This window comes from Dendropsophus ebraccatus, chromosome 12, assembly GCF_027789765.1.
Source record: "Dendropsophus ebraccatus isolate aDenEbr1 chromosome 12, aDenEbr1.pat, whole genome shotgun sequence".
Classification (NCBI taxonomy): Eukaryota; Metazoa; Chordata; class Amphibia; order Anura; family Hylidae; genus Dendropsophus; species Dendropsophus ebraccatus.
This window is the reverse complement of record NC_091465.1, coordinates 31816782-31842903: the sequence shown is the minus strand read 5'-3', so window position 1 is coordinate 31842903 and position 26122 is coordinate 31816782. Positions and strand designations below refer to the sequence as shown.

At 46.5% G+C, this 26122-nt stretch overlaps 1 protein-coding gene across 3 annotated transcripts in view; it reads left to right on the top strand.

Annotated features, from left to right (window-relative positions):
* Positions 1-17970, top strand: part of C12H1orf159 (chromosome 12 C1orf159 homolog) — a 36314-nt gene extending 18344 nt beyond the window's left edge. For all 3 annotated transcript variants that reach the window (XM_069947178.1, XM_069947179.1, XM_069947177.1), the window contains 3 exons: positions 5337-5362; positions 10613-10643; positions 17062-17970. In XM_069947178.1, the coding sequence (XP_069803279.1) occupies positions 5337-5362; positions 10613-10643; positions 17062-17159 (155 nt within the window). In that variant the 3' untranslated portion in view covers positions 17160-17970. The remainder of the gene's footprint in view (positions 1-5336; positions 5363-10612; positions 10644-17061) is intronic.
* The last annotated feature ends 8152 nt before the right edge of the window (positions 17971-26122 follow it).

Below are 26122 nucleotides of genomic sequence, written 5' to 3'. Positions count from 1 at the left end.
GTCCGCACGGTTGCGTCCGGACGTGGTGGGCGACAAATTGGGCAAGGAGGTGGCCCTGGGGCGGATGGCGGGTCCGTTTACGGACCCGCCGTGGCCCCACCTGCGGGTTTCTCCTTTAGGGCTGGTGCCCAAGAAGGAACCTAATAAATTCCGGCTAATTCACCATTTGTCTTATCCGGCGGGGTTGTCCGTTAACGATGGGATTGAGCAAGAAGTTTGCTCGGTTTCATACGTGTCGTTTGACAAGGCGGTGGAATGGGTGCGGCGGTGCGGGCCGGGGGCACTAATGGCGAAAACTGACATTGAAGCGGCATTTCGGCTCTTGCCGGTGCATCCTGAATGTTTCCATTTGCTGGGGTGTGTTTGGGAGGGGGCGTACTATGTGGACTGCTGCCTTCCTATGGGGTGCTCAATCTCTTGTTCACATTTCGAGACATTTAGCACCTTTGTGGAATGGGTGGTGCGCAGGGAGTCGGGTTTGCAGTCGGTGTTGCATTACCTGGACGACTTCCTGTGCATTGGTCCGGCACAGTCCACTTGTTGCTCCCTCCTGTTGCATACGGTTGAGCAGGTGGCCCGCAGGTTCGGCATTCCATTGGCACCGGAAAAGACGGAGGGCCCGGCTACGGTCATCCGTTTTTTGGGTATCGAGATAGACTCGGTGGCAATGGAGTGCCGACTGCCTGGTGACAAACTGGTGGAGCTGCGGGAGTTGGTGGGTTGTTTCTTGGAACTGCGCAAGGTTCGCTTGCGGCAGTTGCAATCGCTGCTGGGCAAGCTGAACTTTGCTTGCCGCATTATGCCAATGGGGCGCATTTTTTGCCGGCGGCTAGCGCAGGCCACGGCGGGGGTGCGTTCGCCGATGCATAGGATACGACTGACGGCGGATCACAGGGCAGATTTGCAGGTGTGGGCGCAGTTCCTGGTGTGTTTCAATGGACGGTCGGTGTGGAGGGAGGAGTGGATTCGGACTGTGGATATGGAACTGTTCACTGATGCGTCTGGGTCGGTTGGGTTTGGAGCATACTTGAGTGGTGAATGGTTTGCTGGGGAGTGGCCGGATTGTTGGCGGGAGAATGGATGGGTACGTAACCTGGCCCTGTTAGAACTGTTCCCGATTGTGGCTGCGCTTGAAGTGTGGGGTGACAGGTTCCGGAACAAGCGGGTTCGTTTTTGTTGCGACAACTTGGCGGTGGTGCAGGCTGTCAACAGTCTCACGGCATCTTCCCCGCCAGTGGTGCGGTTGCTGCGGCGCCTGGTTTTGCGTGGGCTGGAACTGAATGCGTGGGTGATGGCGTGTCATCTGCCAGGGACTGCTAACTCTATAGCCGATGCACTTTCTCGTTTGCAGTTCGATCGGTTCCGTTTGTTGGCCCCGGAGGCGGAGCAACAGGGGAAGCCCGTTCCGAGCTGTTTGTGGGAAGTGGCATCCGGACAGCGTTTGGTTTGATGCAGCAAGCCGTATCGGGGAGGACGTGGAGGAGTCATTCGGTGGCGTGGCAGGAGTGGCTGAGTTTCTGTGGGCAGTGGGGGGTGGATGGTGTGCGTGGTGAGCTCGTTCCCTTGTTGTTGTGTTTTATTGGTGATTTGTTTGGGGCCGGGGTGTCGGGTGCGGGGATGGTTCGGAAATTGTCAGGGTTGGCATATTGTTTTAAGTTGCTTGGGGTGCGTGATTGGACGAAGGAGTTTGTAGTCCGGCAGGCGGTGAGGGGGTATCGACGGTCGCGGGTGTCTAGGGACGGGAGACGGCCGGTGTCCTTTGAGGTTTTGGGACGATTGGTGGGGGATCTGGATGGTGTTTGTTTTGATGTTTACGAACGCCTTTTATTTAGGGTGGCCTTTTCGCTTGCCTTCTTTGGGGCGTTCAGGATAGGGGAGTTGGTCAGCTCGTCTTGTGCGGCCCTGGGTGGGATGCAGCTGGCGGATGTGGTGCTGGGGCAGGGATTTGTGTCTTGCTGGTTGCGGCGCTCCAAGACGGACCAGGCGGGTAGGGGGAAGAGGGTGCTGTTGTACGCGGTTCCCGGTTCGGTGGTGTGCCCGGTGGAGAGCGTTCGGTTGTTCAGTGCGGTTCGACCTAGGGGTGCGGGGGGTTCCTTCTTAATTCATAGAGATGGGAGAGCGCTCTCGCGCTTTCAGTTTGTGTCGGTGTTCCGGAAGTGCTTGGCGAGACTGGGCCTTCCGGCACGGGAGTTCGCTTCCCACTCCTTTAGGATTGGGGCGGCGACGGAGGCGGTTCGCTGGGGGTTGGGAGAATCTGTTGTGCGCCAGATTGGTCGGTGGGAGTCTGCTAGGTTTCGGTCCTATGTTAGGTTAGATTTGCTTTGAACGTGTTGTTTGCCCGGGATGTTGCTTTCATGTTGTTGTTGTTTTGTGTTTTGTTTTAGGCCCGGCATGCTTGGTGTGGATTCTCGGCCATTCGTATGTTCGGAGGGGGGCGTGCCGTGCTGACATCCGGGCGGAGGGAAGGCAACTGGGTTTCCCGCGGGCAGAGGTTCAGGTTCACTGGATGGGAATAGGAGGCATGCTGTGGAGTGGAGTTCTGCCGGAGGTCCACTACTATTCCAGGTTGGATAGGCCCCCTGATATTCTGGCCCTTCACGTCGGGGGCAACGACCTCGGCGTCAGATCGTCTAGGGATCTGATTAGAGATATTAAGTGCGATCTGTTGCGTCTTTGGTCGTTGTTCCCCGGCGTGATTGTAGTGTGGTCCGAGATAGTGGCAAGGTTCGTGTGGAAACAAGCGCGCTCTATTGACAAGCTGAATCGGGCACGGGGGCGGGTTAATCGCGAGGTGTCTCGCTTTGTGGCTCGCAATGGGGGCATTGTGGTCCGTCACCGGGAGTTGGAAATCCCTACTACGGGTTTTATGGACAGTGATGGGGTGCACCTTAATGGGGTGGGGATGGATCTGTGGTCTTGTGACATTCAGGACGGGTTGGAAAAGGCCGTTGAGGTGTGGCGGGACTCGCGAGTTCAAGGGGTCGAGCTCGCTCGTGGTGGCGGAGGGGTGGTTGTGGATGGCACTGTGTGAGGAGGTGTTGGAGGTGAGATCTTGAAGGTGGCAAGCCCCTCTCCTTTAGGTTGCAGGGAGATGGGGCATGGTTGGTGGTGCTTACCGCTTAGGCGGAGGAATATTTGTTATATGGGAAGCAGTATTGGGGCATATTTGCCAGCCCTGAGTCGGCGCGGTGCGACAGGGGGGGACCAATATTTTCATACTGCTGCTGGGCCATCCATGACCTCCCTGATGGGTATGTTATTAGGTTGGGTGGGAATTATCGGGGTTGAAATAGTTGGTATCATGTTTGACATGTTATTTATTTTTCAATAAAAGGCTGCTGTGGCCATTATTCCAACGTTAGCAGGTGTCATGTCTTCTTTCAAGGTAAAGGGGAGGGTATGGGGATGGGTAAGTTAAGATAATGGTGGGGATGTGTATTAAGGTTATCATTTTAGGTAACCCCCGTAATTTGCCCTGCCCCTAGTCAAGGGAGGGCGTAAGCGGGCGCAGTATAGCTGCAGCCCGGACATGAAGGGGTGGGCAATAGGGGGTTAACAGGGCTTAGGTTAGGAGAGCATGAGGGGAACGCATGGTCAGGCTGTGAGAAAAGGGGATGGAGCAGGGGGAGTGGGGATGCGGGCAGAGGCCAATAGGGGGGCAGGGGATAGCGTCAGGGGAGGGGAGCAAGTTGGAAGTATAAAGGCAGGGGGAGGGGTTTTCCTGCTTACCAGCTCCTCTGTCCCGGACCTGAAGCGCCCGCCCGCCCGCCCTGTTTTTTGGTAGGTGGGTGGTTGGCTGATATTGTTGCACTATTGTCGCGGCAGCTGCGGAGGGGTGGTTGTGGATGGCACTGTGTGAGGAGGTGTTGGAGGTGAGATCTTGAAGGTGGCAAGCCCCTCTCCTTTAGGTTGCAGGGAGATGGGGCATGGTTGGTGGTGCTTACCGCTTAGGCGGAGGAATATTTGTTATATGGGAAGCAGTATTGGGGCATATTTGCCAGCCCTGAGTCGGCGCGGTGCGACAGGGGGACCAATATTTTCATACTGCTGCTGGGCCATCCATGACCTCCCTGATGGGTATGTTATTAGGTTGGGTGGGAGTTATCGGGGTTGAAATAGTTGGTATCATGTTTGACATGTTATTTATTTTTCAATAAAAGGCTGCTGTGGCCATTATTCCAACGTTAGCAGGTGTCATGTCTTCTTTCAAGGTAAAGGGGAGGGTATGGGGATGGGTAAGTTAAGATAATGGTGGGGATGTGTATTAAGGTTATCATTTTAGGTAACCCCCGTAATTTGCCCTGCCCCTAGTCATGGTTATAACATGGAAGCTTATTTGACATTATATTTTGACCATTGACTCAAAGTGGGCCCTTATGAGGCTGTGGATCAGGAGTCGCCGACGTGTAATGCCACACTTTATAAGTAGGGGTTGTTTTTAGAAGATTACCTGTTGAATGGCTTTTCATTGTAACAATTGTAAGGGCAAAGGAATTTTATCAGCTGACGGGTATCATGTGACATTTACTTTACAGCATTTTTGTGTCGCTTGTCGCCGATTGAAGGTCATTGTCCTAGGCGATCATACAATGGCCTCAGTGTTTACTATTGTATATAGTCGGCATATTTGCAGTTGCCACCAGTGACGTTTTCCATTAGGAAACATGTATATATTTCACCATGGAGAACTAGATTTGTAATGTTTGTAATCTGGATCAATCAATGCAAATCTGCAAGAATTCTCACAATAATTTATTTACCTATAAGGATTTGTCTCTAATCCTATGGCTATTTAAAATATGGGCAAACCAGTAATAGTTTTGAGAAGAAGAGTGTCACAATAGATGCGGTTACGCTGCAGCAGATGCTGTGATATATTTCTTCCCTTTGTTGTGGGGAAAGTCTGTCACTTTCATTGTGTTTGTCTCTCATTTTCACCGTATGTTACAGAAAAATTACTTTACATCCTAATTAATAGAAGAGCTATGTAGAGCAAAGATCAGGGATCGCTGCCGCTTTCCTTATTCGAGTGTCAACAAAATCTCAGTCATTGCTGTAAATAACTTGTTTTTAGAGCTTTTATCGTATGCATTTTTTAAGGTTGTTCCCACACAGCATTTAATTCCACTGTGCGTACAGTACGTAAATGCTGCCCCCCTTAACCCGCTGCGGCCTTGTCCCAGCAGTCATACTTTTTGTAGGCATACACATCGCCTAGTCTGTGGCTAAAGAAGTCTTAATGGTGGGATGACCCCTTTTAGTACAGTCTATATAAATCTGCAATCCACATTGATGTATAATCAGAATTACCTAATGTGCTCTTTCTTTCTACATAGCATCCATCTTTCAGCCCAATGAAATGGTAAGAATAATTGTTTTTTTCCTTTTAAATTTCTGAAAATGGGGGGGGGGGGGGGGGGTAGGGGGAGTTCTCTATGCAAGCAATTTGGTGTTAAAAAAAAAAATTGCACATTTTTGTGCAAGCACTCTTCATGTGCAAAAATGTGCAGCGTTTTGACATCTTGCAAGTTTTAATAAAGTGGGTGAAGTTTAACATTAAAGGCCGTAGCCTGCCAAATTTACTACAATATACTGTAAATGAGGGATCAAGTGTATAATGTAGCTAAAATCTACCCGAGCTCTTAGCTGTAGGAGTCAGACGATTCATTAATAAGATAAGAGACTAAAGGCCCTGTAAGGGTATGTTCACACAGAGGAATACGCACTGAATTTCCGGTGGATTCTGCGTCAAAATACATGCGGAATCCACCCGAAATTCCACCTGTACAGAATGAACATTGTGAATGTACATTGACTTTCCCGCTTTGTTTAATGTGCGTTCTGCAGTGTGTTTCGATCACACTGCAGAATTTCCCCGATATACTGTAAATTCTGTGGTGGATCCGCTTTCCGCCTGAAAAATTGAAATGTCAAGTCTTTGGGCGGATTCTGCTAGAGTAATTCTATAGAAGTCAATGGGGCTTGAATTCTTCTTGAAAATCTGCTTGCATTCCACTTGAATTCCGCTCAAATTCTGCTTCTATTCTGCCAGAGGTGAATAGGTGATGAATTTCAAGCAGAAAACTTTCCTCTTAAATTCCTCGCTGAATACTCTCCTATTTCTCAGTGTGAACATACCCTTACACGGAGCGATTATCATTTAAAAATTTGCTATAACGATTAAATATTAGCGATTATCTGTCCGTGTAATAACACTTAACAATTAAACGATGAATGAAAAATGTATTCATTTTTTTTGTCTTCCAACATGTTGAAAAATTATTGTTGGTAGTTCGCCTATTGTTCAGGTAATAAGTTGTTCACCGATTTAAAACATATTGTGTGGGTTGTCCCGAGGAACGATTAGTGACCATATCACGACGTAAAAGCGATCGTTCATAACAATGTATGAATGCAATAATCTCAATCGTTTGCTACAAAATCGCTAGCTTTAACTAAAAATTTATTATTAAAGCAAATTTTAAAACTATAATCGTTACGTGTAATAGGGCCTTAAAGAGCGGTATCTGAAATCTTAGAAAATTGCCCCTGTAATATTTAAGGGCAAGTTCAGCGTGTTGGCGGTACTTCATAGAGCAGAAGCTGAGCATGTTGATATGCAGTATAGTACAAAAATGTTCCTTATAACTTCTCATTTATTGCTGGAAATCTCTGCTAATTCTGGGCTTAGGAGTCCAGTGGGCGGTCCTATCCAGTGATTAAAGGCCTGCATACCATTTGTCAATGTGATGTATGCAGGCTCGGACTGGGCCACCGGGGAGCCGGGGGTTTCCCCGGTGGGCCCCTCCCCCTTCCTGCCTGTTGGTGGGCCCCTGCAGAGCAGCGTTAGGCAGAGCAGCCTTAGGTGTGTGCTGCTGTCATCTGACTGGGCCCTGGGTGATGTTTCCCAGCCAGATGACAGCAAGTTCCAGGGCCCCCTGATACAGACAGATCCGTGGGCAGCTCTCCTAGGGCCCTCAGTGGGCCCCTGCACGCTGGTTCTCCTCACCCTCCCATAGATGCTGTTGTCGGGATGTGCAGGAGCAGGAGGCTGCAGCTCTGTAAGGAGCTCTGGCTGCTCTTCTCCTCACCAGCCTCCTGCTCCGACTAAAGGGAAAGAAGATCTTATCAGCAGCGTCCAGGAGGTCAGATGTGGCTGCTGAACAGTCAGGCAGAGGTCAGTCAGCTCCCCCTCCCTCCTCTGCTGTCCTGGGCTCTGAAGAGAAAAAGCTCCACAGGTATGGTGGTAATGGGAGGTGCAGGGTGACTATACTGTATGTGTGATGTGTGACTGACTCCGCAGTGTGTGTATATGGATATAATAGTGTGGGGGGTGCAGTGTGTGTATATGGATATAGTGTGTGGGGTGCAGTGTGTGTATATGGATATAATAGTGTGTGGGGTGCAGTGTGTGTATATGGATATAATAGTGTGTGGGGTGCAGTGTGTGTATATGGATATAATAGTGTGTGGGGTGCAGTGTGTGTATATGGATATAATAGTGTGTGGGGTGCAGTGTGTGTATATGGATATAGTGTGTGGGGTGCAGTGTGTGTATATGGATATAATAGTGTGGGGGGTGCAGTGTGTGTATATGGATATAATAGTGTGTGGGGTGCAGTGTGTGTATATGGATATAATAGTGTGGGGGGTGCAGTGTGTGTATATGGATATAATAGTGTGGGGGGTGCAGTGTGTGTGGGGTGCAGTGTGTGTATATGGATATAATAGTGTGTGGGGTGCAGTGTGTGGGGGGTGCAGTGTGTGTATATGGATATAATAGTGTGGGGGGTGCAGTGTGTGTGGGGTGCAGTGTGTGTATATGGATATAATAGTGTGTGGGGTGCAATGTGTGGGGGGTGCAGTGTGTGTATATGGATATAATAGTGTGGGGGGTGCAGTGTGTGTGTATATGGATATAGTGTGTGGGGTGCAGTGTGTGTATATGGATATAGTGTGTGGGGTGCAGTGTGTGTATATAGATATAATAGTGTGTGGGGTGCAGTGTGTGTGGGGTGCAGTGTGTGTATATGGATATAGTGTGTGGGGTGCAGTGTGTGTATATGGATATAATAGTGTGTGGGGTGCAGTGTGTGTATATGGATATAATAGTGTGGGGGGTGCAGTGTGGGGGGGGGTGCAGTGTGTGTATATGGATATAATAGTGTGTGGGGTGCAGTGTGTGTATATAGATATAGTGTGTGGGGTGCAGTGTGTGTATATGGATATAATAGTGTGTGGGGTGCAGTGTGTGTATATGGATATAATAGTGTGTGGGGTGCAGTGTGTGTATATGGATATAGTGTGTGGGGTGCAGTGTGTGTATATGGATATAATAGTGTGTGGGGTGCAGTGTGTGTATATGGATATAATAGTGTGTGGGGTGCAGTGTGTGTATATGGATATAATAGTGTGTGGGGTGCAGTGTGTGTATATGGATATAATAGTGTGTGGGGTGCAGTGTGTGTATATGGATATAATAGTGTGGGGGGTGCAGTGTGTGTATATGGATATAATAGTGTGTGGAGGTGCAGTGTGTGTATATGGATATAAGTGTGTGGGGTGCAGTGTGTGTGTATATGGATATAATAGTGTGTGGGTGCAGTGTGTGTACTGTATATGGATATAATAGTGTGGGGGGGGTGCAGTGTGTGTATATGGATAATATAGTGTGGGGGGTGCAGTGTGTGTATATGGATATAGTGTGTGGGGTGCAGTGTGTGTATATAGATATAATAGTGTGTGGGGTGCAGTGTGTGTGGGGTGCAGTGTGTGTATATGGATATAGTGTGTGGGGTGCAGTGTGTGTATATAGATATAATAGTGTGTGGGGTGCAGTGTGTGTATATAGATATAATAGTGTGTGGGGTGCAGTGTGTGTATATGGATATAATAGTGTGTGGGGTGCAGTGTGTGGGGGGTGCAGTGTGTGTATATGGATATAATAGTGTGTGGGGTGCAGTGTGTGGGGGGTGCAGTGTGTGTATATGGATATAGTGTGTGGGGTGCAGTGTGTGTATATAGATATAATAGTGTGTGGGGTGCAGTGTGTGTGTATATGGATATAATAGTGTGTGGGGTGCAGTGTGTGTATATGTATATAATAATGTGTGGGGTGCAGTGTGTGTATATGGATATAGTGTGTAGGTTGCAGTGTGTGTATATGGATATAATAGTGTGTGGGGTGCAGTGTGTGTATATAGATATAATAGTGTGTGGGGTGCAGTGTGTGTATATGGATATAATAGTGTGTGGGGTGCAGTGTGTGTATATGTATATAATGTGTGGGGTGCAGTGTGTGTATATAGATACAGTGTGTGGGGTGCAGTGTTTGTATATAAATATAATAGTGTGTGGGGGTGCAGTGTTTGTATATAAATATAATAGTGTGTGGGGGTGCAGTGTGTATATGTGTGACTGACTCTGCAGGGTGTGTATATAGGTATAATGTGTGTGGGTGCAGAGGGTATATATGTGTGCATGTGACTGACCCTGCAGGGTGTGTATATAGGTATAGGGTGTGGGGGTGCAGTGTATATATGTGTATGTGTGACTGACTCTGCAGGGTGTGTATATAGGTATAGGGTGTGGGGGTGCAGTGTATATATGTGTGCATGTGACTGACCCTGCAGGGTGTGTATATAGGTATAGGGTGTGGGGGTGCAGTGTATATATGTGTATGTGTGACTGACCCTGCAGGGTGTGTATACAGGCATAATGTGTGTGGGGTGCAGAGGGTATATATGTGTATGTGTGACTGACTCTGCAGGGTGTGTATATACAGGTACATACAGCAATGTAGTGCTGGCCGATATAGATATATATATATGTGTGTGTGTGTGTGTACATACAGCAATGTAGTGCTGGCCTATACAAGCATATATGTACCATGCAGCCTACAAACAGGATACATATATGCTTGTATAGGCCAGCACTACATTGCTGTATTGGAGTAGTACATTGGTAATAACATTGGTCTTTTTTTTTTTTATTTGGTCAGTAACAGTGTGACTGTATGGTCATAATATAACAACAAGATTATATATATGTAAAATATGTGTGTGTGTGTAATTTTTTTTTTGTTCTATCCCCTATTAGTGCTATTAGTGCTGGGGTCACTTCCATACACTCAGCCACCACAGAGCTATTCTGTGTATTCTGGTCTCCCACTCAGCATCCAGTGTACAATGCACCCAGGATCCTCCTACTACAACAGCTGCAAACACTACAACTCCCAGCATTTACTGACAGCACACAGTCCTCAGGATATGGTGGGAGTTGTAGTATATCTGAATAGAAAATCCCCTAATAGCTGGTGCTGTAGATTTATTGATGGATCTTCAGTTGTTAAAGGATTCTCCTCTCTGGAACTACAACTTCCAGTATACCCTGAGAGCTTCATAAGTGTAGGGCATTCTGAGAGTTGTAGTTTGACTAGTTGTGGACACGGATCAATCAGCATAGAATTGGGTCAGCACCAATGGTTCTTCATTGGTGGGCCCCCAGGATCATTTTCCCTGGTGGGCCCCAAGTAGCCAGTCCGACACTGGATGTATGTATGTTTCTAAACGTTTCATGGCTTCACTTGAACTTCTTACATGTTTTCTCCTAGGCTTCCATGATTCCAGAAACAAATACGTCAGGTAACTAAGAACTCTATTTTGCATGCTAGAAATAATCAGTTTGGCTTGTACAAGTGCTTGGTTCATGTATCTTTAAAGAGATTTTCGAGGAAAATTGACTTCTGATCAATGCACAGGGTAGCTCATCGGTGACTGATCGGTGCCGCACTACACTATAAACAGAGTTTGTCTCTGTTTGTGTAGGTGGCATACAGTACCTAAGACAAAATATGCAGGAGACAACACCTCAAAAAAAAAAGTGAGGAGTTTATTTACACCAATGCAACGTTTCGGCAAATTTACAGCCTTTCTCAAGCAGTGACTGCCGAAACGTTGCATTGGTGTGAATAAACTCCTCACTTTTTTTTTTGAGGTGCTGTCTCCTGCATATTTTGTCTTGGGTATTGTCACTTACCCTGGTCCGGTAAGCTGAGGCGTGCACCTACTGCATATTTAATGCTCACGAAGTCTCATCTTTGTATACCTGTGCTGCTGGATATTTTTCTTTTGTGCTTGGTGGCATACCAGGGGCTGGCTGGCAAATTTTAGCCCGGGGGGCAAGTATACAGCACTGGCCCATGAGTAGCAGGCTGGCGGCCCATCCTTAAAGGACCACTCTGGCCTCTAACCTTTTACCTATAACATCTTCGGTCCTTCCAGTCATTGGTGACCAAATATCCTACTGTGCCCTGTGAAAGGGTCAGAACTCACTTTCCTGTATAAGTCTATGGGGCGGCTCAGTGATGACACGAAACGGTCCCATAGACAGATGCTAGGAAAGCTGGGTGACCTCTATCATACTGAGTATAAGATGCTGGAGAGCTGGGTGACCTCCATCATACTGAGTAGAAGATGCTGGGAAAGCTGGGGTTACTGTATTTTTACAATAGTTTATATCACTCGATGTACTTCTGTATATATGTCTCCTCTATGTACTCCTGTAAATATGTCTCCTCTATGTACTCTTGTATATATATGTATCCTCTATGTACTACTGTATATATGCCTCCCCCTGTATATATGTATCCTCTATGTACTGCTGTATATATGTATCCTCTATGTAGCAGAGACACATGCAGGCAGGGGCATTTCCGGGATAAGCGAGGGGGTGGGGGTGGGGATAGCGGGACACATGGTGCCTCCATCTAGGTAGAGTGTAGTAGTGGAGGTATAGTGGATAAGGGGTGTAGTAGTACAGGTATAGATATGGGGTGTATTAGTAATACAGATGAGGGGCAATAGTAGTAGTAGTAGAGGTAAAGATGAAGGGTGAGGTAGTACAGGTATAGATATGGGGTGTATTAGTAATACAGATGAGGGGGATTAGTAGTAGTACAGGTAAAGATGAGGGGTGTATTAGTAGTAAAGATGAGGGGAATTAGTAGTACAGGTATAGATGAAGGGTGTAGTAGTACAGGTATAGATGAGGGGTGTAGTAGTACAGGTATAGATGAGGGGTGTAGTAGTAGTACAGGTATAGATGAGGGGTGTAGTAGTACAGGTATAGATGAGGGGTGTAGTAGAAGTAGTAGTAGTAGTACAGGTAAAGATGAGGGGTGAAGTAGTAATAAAGGTATAAATGAGAGGTGACAGGGGCATACTGGGGGAAACTGGGGCAGCTGGGCGTGATTGGGGCAGGAGTGCACATATCCCTCCTCCTCTCACCCCGGCACACAGGTTCCCCTCCCGGCCACACGTGTAGGTCCCCGGTCTCTGGAAGAGGCCGCAGGCAGGGCTGTATTAACAGCTTCTGCTGCCCTAGGCACTAAACCTGAAGACGCCCCATCTTCACGCACCTATTGGCGATACCAGACCGGACCAATACCACCATACCCCCCACCCCCCTGGAAAAGACACCAGATTTACTGGCAAGTCTGAACGGGAGAAAGGAAACTAAAAAAATAAAAACAAAAGAATTAGTTTTTTCTGTCCCCCTGCTCCCTGGTGCTGCCCCCCTGCAAGGTGCTGCCCTAGGCATCGGACTACAGGTGCCTAGTGGTAAATACGGCCCTGGCCGCAGGGACTCTAGTGGTGATAGCGTCACTGCCATTACTGGAGCTGTACAGCGGGATCGGGGGATGCAGATCCCGCTGTTCAGCTCCAGGACCTGAAGCGACGCTATCACCACTACAGTCCCTGCAGCCTCCTCCAGAGACCAGGGACCTGCACGTGTGGCCGGGAGGGGAACTGGACGTGATATGTATAGCTGGGGCAGGTCAGTCGCGGCTCTGTTAGGCGGACTGCCCGACCGCCCTGCACCTCACCTCCGGCGCGACACTCCACGCACCGCCGCCCGCCATGCACCTCACCTCCGCGCCGCCTGCTTGACCTGCAACTCCAGCCCAGCCGCCAACCCATCACTCTACGCTGCTCCACCTGCAATGATTTTTTGTGAAAATTTAATTTATGATTTTAATCGAAATCGATTATAACCTTCTGGGCAAATTTATTTGATTAATCGCCCAGCCCTAACTCCTCTGTATGTCTCCTCCTGTATATATGTATACTCTATTTACCCCTGTATATATGTCTCCTCCTGTATATATGTCTCCTCTATATACTCCTCTGTCTGTCTCCTCCTGTATATATGTATCCTCTATATACTCCTGTGTATGTCTCCTCCTGTACATATGTATCCTCTATGTACTGCTGTGTATGTCTCCTCCTGTATATATGTATCCTCTATATACTCCTCTGTATGTATCCTCTATGTACTGCTGTGTATGTCTCCTCCTGTATATATGTATCCTCTATATACTCCTGTGTATGTCTCCTCCTGTACATATGTATCCTCTATATACTCCTGTGTATGTCTCCTCCTGTATATATGTATCCTCTATGTACTGCTGTGTATGTCTCCTCCTGTATATATGTATCCTCTATATACTCCTCTGTATGTATCCTCTATGTACTGCTGTGTATGTCTCCTCCTGTATATATGTATCCTCTATATACTCCTGTGTATGTCTCCTCCTGTACATATGTATCCTCTATATACTCCTGTGTATGTCTCCTCCTGTATATATGTATCCTCTATGTACTGCTGTGTATGTCTCCTCCTGTATATATGTATCCTCTATATACTCCTGTGTATGTCTCCTCCTGTATATATGTATCCTCTATGTACTGCTGTGTATGTCTCCTCCTGTATATATGTATCCTCTATATACTCCTCTGTATGTATCCTCTATGTACTGCTGTGTATGTCTCCTCCTGTATATATGTATCCTCTATATACTCCTCTGTATGTCTCCTCCTGTATATATGTATCCTCCTGTGTAGGTCTCCTGTATATATGTATCCTCCTGTGTAGGTCTCCTGTATATATGTATCCTCCTGTATATATGTATCCTCTATGTCAGGAATAGGGAACCTTGGCTCTTCAGCTGTTGCAAAACTACAACTCCCATCATCTATGGTAAGCCTATGGCTGCCCAGGTATGATGGGAGTTGTAGTTTTGCAACATCTGGAGAGCCTTGGTCCCCTCCCCCTGCCCTATGGCCTGCTGTGTAGATGTCCTGCTGTATAGGTACCTGGCTTTCTGCAGACACCATCTTCTCGGTCTTCAGGCTCTTCTAGCCCAGACACAGGAGAACCAGCTGGGAGGAGAGAGCGCACTCTGGTGGCCGGAGGAAGATACTGCCTACAGCAGTTTGCTTTTTACCATAAGCCTCATAGGCTTATAGGAAAGCATAATGGCCATAAAGGAGGCGGGGCTTAACGTCATGGGGGCGGGGCTTCAGCGGCCGCTTCCATCACAGTCCGGATCCACAGCCACAGGTAAATATGACAGAAGAGGGACAGGGCTGTAAGCAGGGGAGGTACTGAGGACTCCAGCCAGCTGTCAGCAGCCATGCGGCCCTGACAGCTGGGGGAAGACCAGCCCAGGGGGCATATGCCCCCCTGCCCCCCGGCCCAGCCCGCCCCTGTGGCATACAGTAACCGCAGCTTAGCTACTATTCAGAGACAAAGGGGATATTCACACGTTCTATGATTACAGTCCTTGCATGGAAGATGTACTACAGTCTGTAATCATGGAACTCCCGGCATCAAGTATCATTATGATGCTGGGAGCTCCGAAACAGTTTAAATGTTCGCGCTATTGTAGTGATACAGCCCCCTAACTCTGTTCACTGTGTAGTGTTGGTGCCGAACAGCTGAATGGCACAGGTGCCAGGTGTTGGCAGCCCACTGATCAGTTGCTGACAGGCTATCCTATGGATCGCTCATCATTACATTTATTTATTTAAGAAGGAACCTTTTACAGAAAATTGGACAGTCCTACACCTGTAACAAAATCTATATATTAAGGCTTACAAGACCATATGGCCTGAGCCAACAACAAACTCAAGTCAACATCCAATTTAATTTAGCAATTTTTAATAAGAATCTTTAGTTTCATATTATTATATTTAAAGCATTTGTCCAGGAAAAAATTGACTTTTTCCTTATCCACAGCATAGCATAAAAGTAGGAGGTCGCGGGGGTACAACCTCTGGCCCCCCCTGCCAATCTCCGCATCGGTCCCCACCGGCTCTGTCCAGCACGCGACCCGTGGCTCTAGTCACTACTATGTGTACAGTGCTCTTCCAGCGTACTCAGCTCTTTCTAGAAGGGGGAGGGGGACAGAGTTTGGAAATGCCCTCCCCTCTGCAACCTCTTCTTTTCCCCTACCCTGTGGATAGGAAAAAGTCAATTTTTCTTGGACAACCTCTTTAAAGGGAACCTGTCACCCTGGCTACCGGGGTGAAGCCCGCCCAAGTCCAACTCCTCTCTGGTGAGCGCTCGCACGGCTTCTGACGGGGATTTCTCTGTGGCAGGACAGGATCCGGGACCAGTACTTCGAGGAAGGGGTAAGTATAAGGGGCTCTACCAGAGGTTCAGGAAAGCTTCACCACGGCAGCCGGGTTGACAGGCTTCCATTAACCTCTACATGCAAATAATAATAGATGCCTCCTTCTTACCCTCCAATATATCCCCCCTCCCCCCCAACTTTCAAAAATAGGATATTCCCTTATTGACCCATTGTCCATAACCTATCCGCTCCTCACTGGAGCTTGTTTCAAGCAAAGAAACACTCTGTGCTAGTACATCTATATATAGCCAGTGGTGATTACATCAATATAATTATCAATTCCATTAAAAAGTGCATAACATTAGCAATGTATGTAATCTAAAGTGAGAAATGCAAAGTGAAAAATCCTGCCAATACCGTGTAACCCGTCTTATCTAATATAATGGCACGGGTCACTTTGTGTGAATTGTATTTTTCACTTTGCATTTCTCACTTCAGATTACATGCGTCGCTAATGTTATGTACTTTTTTAATGGAATTGATAATTATATTAATAGTTAGTGACTATATATAGATGTTCTGGCACAGCTAGTTACTTGCTTTATAATCTGACACTGGGTGTTTAAAGCTGCATACTACTTCTATAACTTAGCGCTGATTTTGGACTCTATTCAGTCCCACCCAAACCAATGCACTTGGAGGGAAGTTTGAACCTGTGAGCTCTAAAGGCCGTATTACACAACACAATATTGAGAAGAGACGCTCACATTCTCACACCTGTGCTATTAGGCTCAGATAGCAAGCGGAGGGGCAGCGGGAAGCTGTGGGAGGGGCTCCCTGGATGACCCTTAGATCGTCTGGGATGCCCATTGGAGTCAGCTGTGGTCTACTGCCGATGTTCCTGTTACTCGAAGCGAAGCGCTGCAGACCGTTGCTGTCGTGATCGTGACTTTTAACGTGACCTTTAACATGACCTATTACACCAAACATAATTTGTTACACCAAACAAGTATGGCCAATAATTGTTTGGTGTAATAGGGCTTTAATTTAGAGCACCCCTGCTCCAGACACTCACCACCCTCTAGCTGTTGCAAAACTACAATTCCCATCATGCCTGGGACCAGTTGCAACAGCTGGAGGGACAAGAGTTGAACATTTGTGGTCTACACTACAGCTAGCCATTTACATTCCATTTTTGTCTGCCAAGCAGTTTATTGAGGTTAATTTATTATCTAAAGTTGTGGGCCTCTTGACTCGAACCCCCATCCTCCCCACTACAGCTGGATTACAACATGTCCGATCCTTTTGTTCTCAGGAAGATAAGCTGCCACCAGTGGTGTCTGGCCACTGCTTAATCATTTCTCCTCTTTTGGAGCATATACAGACTTAGTAAGGCATACAAGCTATCTGAAATTTAGAGGTTATTAAGGGTTTTTTGGGGGGGGGGGGGGCGGGAACGCAGCTAATTGCAAAATCAGCACCACTAGTTTTCCTCTGGTTGTGTGTGGTATTAAACTCCATTCACTTTAGTGGAACTGAGCTGAAAAACCCAAACTAAGGACAGAAGAGGTGCTGTTTCGAGAAGAAAGCAGCCATGTTTTTCTAAGCCTGAGTAATCCCTTTAAATTGTTTTGTTCTTTCAGGAAGGAAACCAAGATACGTCCGACGTGAAAGAACGCACAAAACAGCGGCCCCAGTGTTACTGGACTCTTCTGCTGACACGCAAGTAAGCAACGTGTAACCTGAGGTGGGGGACACCCCGGAATGTTCCAGATTATTCTGGAGAACTGTATACATAAGTGGCCTGTGAAGTGACAGACTCTGCACTGAAGGAGACGAGGAACTTACGACATTTCAGCCCATGTGGCGAGTGACTTTTTATATTAATTTACTATTTAACTGCGCAACGTTGTGAAGCATCTTAAAGAACCCGGGGACCGTCCTCCTGTACACCGAACAATATTCTGTATAGTAAAATGTCTAAAACTATTATATTATATTTTTTGCAATGGATTTCTATGTAACAAGAGCAACTTCAGTTTGTGTTTTTTAAAGTGGAGATTTCCTTTTGTATTTTTTTAATAGATTGCGATGGCTTTAATAAATTAAGGGAAATGTATTTTCTAAAAGAAGTTGCTAAGTGTACGCACATTTATATACAGCCTGTGTGGTAACCATGATTGGCGCACAGGTAGGACTTGGACCATACTTGTAGGAGTATATTTCTGCAGCGTTAGGCTATGTTCATACAATGTACGAACAATGGCCATTGCTGCACTGAAAATTGCATTGATTTCAGTGCTCAAAGCCCGGAAATAATTGGTATGTCCATTATTTACACGGCCGTACCAAACAATGGCCGTTGTTCAATACACTGTGTGGGCAACATCCGTTGTTTGCATTGACCTCAATGCAACACTTTATCACAAGAACGGACATTATTTTAATTCCATATAACAACCGGTCTCGTCATAAAAAATATGTTGTGTGAACATAGACTCAAACTAAATGTGGGTTAAAGAAAACAGATGGAGCCCCTACATCTACATCAAAGGTATGCAAGAGAAAAGTTGGCTAAAGTGTATTTTGTGTGTGTAAATAGAATGACGTGGCATAGTAGCTAGTGATGGCAGAGGTAGCAGTTGCACCCAGGTATAACAAAAAAACGGTATAATAAATGGCACTATGTCACCCTACATTGCTGCTATAATCACAACTGGGTAGTGCACAAAAAAAACTATGGGGGAGATTTATCAAACATGGTGTAAAGTAAAACTGGCTCAGTTGCCCCTAGCAACCAATCAGATTCTACCTTTCATTCCTCACAGACTCTTTGGAAAATGACAGGTGGAATCTGGTTGGTTGCTAGGGGCAACTGAGCCAGTTTCACTTTACACCATGTTTGATAAATCTAGATAGATAGATAGATTATCTATCTATCTATCTGTATTGCATCCACTTCTCCCTTCTTTTATTAGCTTTTACAGTTTTAGGCCATGTTCACACAACGTATGTTTTGCGTAAATCCTGTCCGTTGTTGCAATTTGTACTTAGTCTGATACCTGGAGTTCCGGTACAATGTTCACACACAATTTTTGAGGTATCTTTTTTTTTTTTTTTTTTTTTTTTTAAATGGCTAACACTACAGAAGGGACTCACCTGTCACATGCTCCCCAACATCTCCTTTCCCGGGGCGTGGGTTCTCCTCTGTCATCTTCCGGCGCAGGCAGCATGATACAGAGATACTGCTTGCATCGGATGTAACTGCAGCCTCTATCATTCATCGTGTGCGTCTTAAAGGGACACTCACAGATGAATGATGGAGGGGCTGCAGGGCACATCTGGTGCAGGCAGTATCTCAGCACCATGCTGCCTGTGCTGTAAAAAGAGAGAGGAGAATGTACGCTGCCAGGAAAGGAGCTGCTGGGGAGCAGGTGACAGGTGAGTTGCTGTTTTTGTTTTTTTCCCCCCAAGCTGGTAAAATTTTAGCTTCAACTGCACTGGACATATCTGGGCCAATGTTAGTGGCAAAACAGCTGTGGACACAGCTGATAATTTTTCCTTCTTGCAACCTATCTGTTGCAAGTACTATAGATCTGTCAGCCGTGTGTGTGTGTGTGTGTTTGTTGTTTTTTTTTTTTTTTGTAGTACTATTTACCTAGTATTTTCATGAGTAAGCCATGTTGTAATCTCACCTTTTTTTTTTTTTTTTTTTTTTCCTATTTTTGTTTTAATCTCTTAAAGTTTTTTCTATAGCGTGTGTTGACAGAACTTGCATTCATTGTGACCCCACTCAGGAAGTTAATTGTGTAATATATGACGTGTTAGTCAGAAACTATACGTTAGGTAGCTGACTCAGATATTTTCATTCTAGACTTCTTCCTGTTACATCCTTTGTGTGACCAGGTAAGGTGGAAGCATAGCCGCCAGCACGTTCTGATAATCCCTTTATGGCCAGGTGTCACTGAAGTGAGGCTAGGAAAATAAGAAGTCTGTGGATGAGGGTGATAACGTATCAAGGAAATATTTCCTATGAAAATAAAGTTCCCTATTCTTATCACATATTAAGCCAGTATGCAAATCACTATAGTCATATATTACACACTTCTATCAGTTAGGAGGCCATTGGCATGGTTTAGCATGTGAGGGTTCAAAGCTTGGCTTAAAGCAGGGGTGGGGAACCTCCGGCCCGCGGGCCGCATCCGGCCCCTGAGACCTCCCGATGCGGCCCGCAGCTCCCCTGTGATGCTCGCCGCTCTGCTGGGGAAGAAGCAGGCATACACCGCATCCTCCGGTGTCTGTGACAGCTGCCGGACACAGGAGGATGCTGTCTGTGCCGGCTTCTTCCCCAGCAGAGCGGCGCGTGTCTTTAGTCTCCTGCGGGCCGCGCGCGATGACGTCATTTCATCGCGCGCCGCCTGCAGGAGAAGACCGGCACAGAGGACCTGGGAGAGAAGAGGACCTGGACTGCGTGGGAGCGGAGGTAAGGTGAGTGGGATGTTTATTTTTTTATTTGGGGGTTAACTAGGATCCCAGGGACATGACTGATGGGGGGGGGGGGGGCAACTAGGCTACCAGGGACATGACTGATGGGGGGGGGGCAACTGGGCTACCAGGGACATGACTGATGGGGGGGGGGCAACTAGGCTACCAGGGACATGACTGATGGGGGGGGGGGGGCAACTAGGCTACCAGGGACATGACTGATGGGGGGGGGGGCAACTAGGCTACCAGGGACATGACTGATGGGGGGGACAACTAGGCTACCAGGGACATGACTGATGGGGGGGGATGGGGGGGGGGGGGGGGCAACTAGGCTACCAGGGACATGACTGATGGGGGGGACAACTAGGCTACCAGGGACATGACTGATGGGGGGGACAACTAGGCTACCAGGGACATGACTGATGGGGGGGGAATAACTAGGCTACCAGGGACATGACTGATGGGGGGGACAACTAGGCTACCAGGGACATGACTGATGGGGGGGGGGGGACAACTAGGCTACCAGGGACATGACTGATGGGGGGACAACTAGGCTACCAGGGACATGACTGATGGGGGGGACAACTAGGCTACCAGAGACATGACTGATGGGGGGGGAATAACTAGGCTACCAGGGACATGCCTGATGGGGGTTAACTAGGCTACCAGGGACATGACTTGGGGGTTAACTAGACTACAAGGGGCATCACTGGGGGTTAACTACAATAGCAGGGGCACTAGGGGAACAATACTATGCCTTGTCCTGGGTGCTGCAAACCCCCGCTACTAACTGCCGCGCCCGGTATGCGGCCCTCGAATGATTTTATTAATGCCCGACCGGCCCTCGCCATGGAAAAGGTTCCCCACCCCTGGCTTAAAGACTAGCTTCCATAACTGCTTCTGGTATAATGGTTGTCTTTTGAAGTCTGGGGGACAAGTGGAGAAGGGATCTTGAGATGATGTTGCAATGTTTGATTAAGTAAGATTTGGGCTATAACATAAATTTTCCCTTAAAGAGACTCTGGACCACATGAACCTACTGACAATCTAAGGGTCTTATTCCACGGGCCGATGGGGGCCCGAACAATAATGTAAACTAGCAGATCAGTGCTCGTTTACTGGGCCTATTACAGTCGTTTAGCGAGGGCTGCGGGGACATTGTTACCGATGTCCTTGCAGCCCTTGTTTAAACACCATACATTACCTAAGCATGTTGCAGGTCTTCTCCTGCGCTCCCTCCTCCCATTCCCGCGGAGAGCAGCTTCGGTGTGGCCTGTCTTAGCTGACAGACCTCTCAGCCAATGACTGGCTGCGGCGGTCCTGGCAAGTGATTAACTGAGCGGTCTGTCAGCTAAGACAGGCTGCACCGAAGCTGCTGCTGCACACGGGACTGGGAGGAAGGGAAAGACCTGCAACATGCTTGGGTAAAGCATGGTGCTTGTGAAATCGTCGGTCGGCCGTCGCGCATTGCTATTCCACGCAGTGAGGTTGCCAGACACCACTGCGTGGTTGGTGCCTGATGATTTTAGGTTTGAACCTAAATAAACAATCAGCTGATGACACGATCGGCTAATCGTTGTCTCTATTCCACGGAGCGATAATTGGCCGATTATGGCTCTGTGGAATAGGACCCTAAGAGTAACATAAACTAGTGGCAAAGAAGCAGAACAGGATGATGTATCACTTACATTGTTCTGTACAGCTATTTCAAAGATAACCTCCTGAATAACATGGACCATAAGTAGTCCTCTCTATTATGTGCATGGGCCAGATAGTCCTTAATATTCATGAGAAGAAGAAAAAAAGCCAGACAAAAAGTTTGGGTGAGGGCACCCTGAAAGATGTTTTCAAGGCTTAATAAATGGCCATTGGATGTGTTTTTGTATTTCAGCTTCTGAGCCACTCACAACCAGGGAACAGATGTGCTGAAGTTTTTTTGGGGAAAAAAAATGTAGTTTTTTTTGTAATCCTGGATATCCCCTTTTAAGATGTTTCCGGACTATGAGTTCTGGTAAAGGCTACAGCCACACTATAACAGACATCTAGGTGCTGCCCTGCCAGGAACTTCTTCCTTGCATCACAGCAGAACTAAATGTCCCATCAGTCCATGCTCTGGGAGTGTGGCTGGGTGTTTAAAAGTAAAGGTGGTGTTTCATTATCTTGCACCAGTGTAAAAAGGAAGAACCACCCTGAGTTCAGTAATCACTCCCATCACTAAGGCGTTTAGAGGTCCCATGGTCTAGAAATTGGACGGATTGCACTTTCAATCCCACTAATTGGATAGTCTGTGGTCACATGGCCTAAAAAGAGGACAGAATAAAGGATGAACATGCATGTTATAAGTGCTCAACAAGTTTTTTCCTTTATTAATATAAATCCTGGGATTTTATCAAGAAACCAACAAAAAACAAGGAGAATCTGTTTATGCTGAGTAATAGATTTTGTAGTCACCAAGCCTGGTCATAGGTTCACAGTACGGTTGGCATCGGGAATAGTTATGCCTGGTAATATTGTAATAAACTGACATGTGACTTATGAAAATTACACATAAAAAAAATAAAAATTAAAAAAAAGTCATACAGAAAATAGAAACATTTCCCTATTATTTATTCAGTTCTCACATATCTCACATATTTCCATGTGCCAGAACTTAATAAGTCCTCCCGCCTTTTTGAGGAGGGTGGTCATACATGTCCCTGTCATAAACTGATTGTCCAATAAAATAATAATAATAATAAAATAAAAAATTATTAAATTCAGGACAAGCACAGATTATTAGACCTGAAAAATTACATGGGGTTAGGGGTGCACATTCACATTAGGGGACATTTTTTAATATAATTGCAAAAAAAATAATTCATTACTCAGTGGCCACATAAAAAGAAATCCTTTTCAATTACTCGGGCTCGGAGATTATGACCGTCGTGTTGTTCTGTATTGTGCTGTAGATTAAATCTGAGAACATTACTTATCTGATTGTTCTAGAAATGTTTTCATAACTTGGAGCCATACATCAGACGTGCTAATGTTTGAGCGTCTCCGCTTAAAGAGGTCATCCTAGGAATTACATGCATCACCTATCCAGGCTTCACCTGTTGAACGAAATCAATATAGGAAAAATATAGGAGGAGACAAACTTTCTCCTCCCTCTGAAAGGGAACCTGTCCGCTGTTTTACGCTGCCCGAACCATGGCATGAAACATGGTCAGGCTCCCTTATTATAGTGGTGTATCAAAGGAGTCATGCAGTCGAGTCACATTATTACGAGCACCAGCTAATATTCTGAGTCATGGTGCGTTTACACAGACAGATTTATCTGACAGATTTTTGAAGCCAAAACCTGGAATAGACTATAAACAGAGAACAGGTTATAAAGGAGACTGAGATTTCTCGTCTTTTGCAATCCATTCCTGGCTTTGGCTTAAAAAAATCTGTCAGATAAATCTGTCTGTGTAACCGCACCCTAACTGATGTGTGCAGCACAGACAGCCGCTACATGTGCAGGGTGTCACTCAACAAGGTCCCGGTAGGTTGTTCTAGGTATCTGGAGCCGTCTGGAAAGTAGCCACAGCTGCTGGAACGTGCATAGGGATCCATAGTGCAAACAATTATTAAGCTGGTCCCAGAAATGTGGGAATTAGAGGGCCAGGATAGAACTTGGAAGTCTTGGTTATGCTTTTCCAACCAATATTCGACATTTTTAGCTATGGGACACACCTCAAATGGCATATAGGTAGGATGGATTCGTAACCAACTTGGCACTTCCACATGAATGAATAGGTCCAGAGAATATCAAGACCATAATACTGTAACCACCAGCTTATGTTCGCCCAACCATGGTTGCAGAGCGTTTTCTCTGTTTCTTGGCTGACACTGCAAAGTCCATCCGTGGCGGGATGCAGTCACACTTGGGCCCAGGAACCTAAGGGTGGGTTCACACTACGGAATTTTTGTGGATAAACTCCAATTCTGCCGGCTGTACACGGTCACGGCCGCGCGCCTTTCCGCCGGCTCCATAGACGCCATTCTATGGGCCGGCTGATTCCGCATTCTGCCGAAAGAACTGACATGTCAATTCTTTCGGGGTAATGAGGAATCAGGCAGCCCATAGAATGGTGTCTATGGAGCCGGTGGAAAGGCGCGCGTCCGTGAGCGCGTACAGCCGTCGGAATTCCGCCGAGTTTATCCGCGAGAATTCCTCAATGTGAACCCACCCTTAGGAGGCAAATAAAGTCTCTCTTCCCCATATGAGTACTGTAAAGTTGAGGGGTCCAATGACAGATCCTGCACCAGGTTGTACCGGCTTCAGGTTTCTCCTCTGTGCAGAGGAGTAATGACTAGTCATCTGCTTTGTAGCCCCATATGCTATAATGTTCAATAAATTGGTTTTTCATACATCTGTTCGCCTCCTGGTTCACAGTGGAGCAGTAAGCTGCTCCCCTGTGGTATGTCAGTCTGTCCTTGCACAACTTTCATTCACCTCTCAGCTTCCACATCGCCTATTTGCACTGGTGATATTTGTCCTCTCTTGACACACTTTAGGATAAATTTAGGATTTTTCTAACTTTGAATTTTCTGTGGTCACCGTGCAGATTTAAAGAGGATGTATCATCAGACCACATCTATTGTGATATACTTACCAATCTGTCGGCGCTGACTCTCATTAGCCACACCTCAGTACCGCCGCTTATGATAATACGGCGGGTCCTACATCCCGGCATGATGACAGAGCGGCCGGGATACAAACAGGAGGCAGGGCTGTGCGGCATACTGTAGGACCTGCCATATTAACATAAGAGGCGATACTGAGGCGTGGATAATGAGAGTCAGTGGCGCACGTCACGGGTGAGGGGAGAAGATAAGGAGCAATAGCACACCCCGGCTTATTTGAATATCCGTTCAGAGAGGAAATTAATGGCGACCGGGCAGGGAAAAGAGAAATGCTCCACACTAGCCTATTCTACATGTCAGCGGCGACAGATTGGCATGTATATCACAATATATGAGGTCTGATGATACATTCTCTTTAATCCTGTGATCATTTTATTACACATCGGTACTTTTTTCCCCTACATTTATTATTTGCATTGGGGATATGGGGATTATGTGTTTATTACACTTTTATTTATGTTTTTATTTGTGTGTTTTTTTTAACTGCCCCACCATGGGGGACTTCACTATTTGATTTCCTGATGACAGGCACATTACATTGCAGTGCTGATCTGCATTACTATGTAATATGTATATTACTTACCTTTTTGTTACCATAAATTCTTCCTCTCTTATTGATTTTCCTTCTACACACCAAGAGCACATTGATCAGTGACTGGATTCCTACTGGCTCTGACATGACATTTGACCTGGTTGGATAAACAGGCTGTAGAAGACGGAATCCCCAGTCTGAAAGGAGAGCAAGTTTACTATACTTTCTACTTCAGTGATGTGTCTACATACAATGACTATACTTTCTACAAATCGCATGCATATTTACTAGCAGTAAAGCAATTATATCCCCTGCAGGTTCCCTTTTTAGGATAAGCTATCTTGTGTACATACAGGGGGAGCACAATTTCTGACCATTTTATGACTTGTATCCTGTGAATATCTCCAATTTTCCCTTAACTAAAACACGACTCTTGTCTCCAGTTCAGGTGTGGTTTCCAATTAAGCTCCATTCACTTCAATGGAACTGAGCAGCAAAACCCCGCCCAAGCTGGAGACAAGAGTGGGGTTGTGTCTGGAAGAAAGTGGCCATGTTTTTGTAGCGCTTGATAACCCCTTTAAGCACCAGAAGAAGTGAAGATTATTTGCTATGATATTTTTAATACATAGTATACATAGAGAATAGGGGTTGAGGTTTCACTATATCTTTATATCACACCCTCAGGAGCAGAAGCAGCATGAAGGACATTGTAGTACTAAGTAGTGCCCCCTGTCTATGTCTCTCCCTTTCTCTCTGCACCTCTTCCCTCTCCATAGGCTTCTACAGTAATCTGCTGTAACCTGATCCCTCAGTGAGTTGATAATCCATTTTCATTTTCACTTGTTTGAAAATGTGAACTGAGACCTCTTCCATTTTGGAGACAAAACCTTCTCTGGTAACTTCGAAATTTCTGCTGATGCCAACCTGCAAGTACAAACTGCTAATAGACCACGGCTGATTTTAACAAGTTCCCATAGTAAGACCATGATGGCTGTAATACAGTAAATGACCTCCTA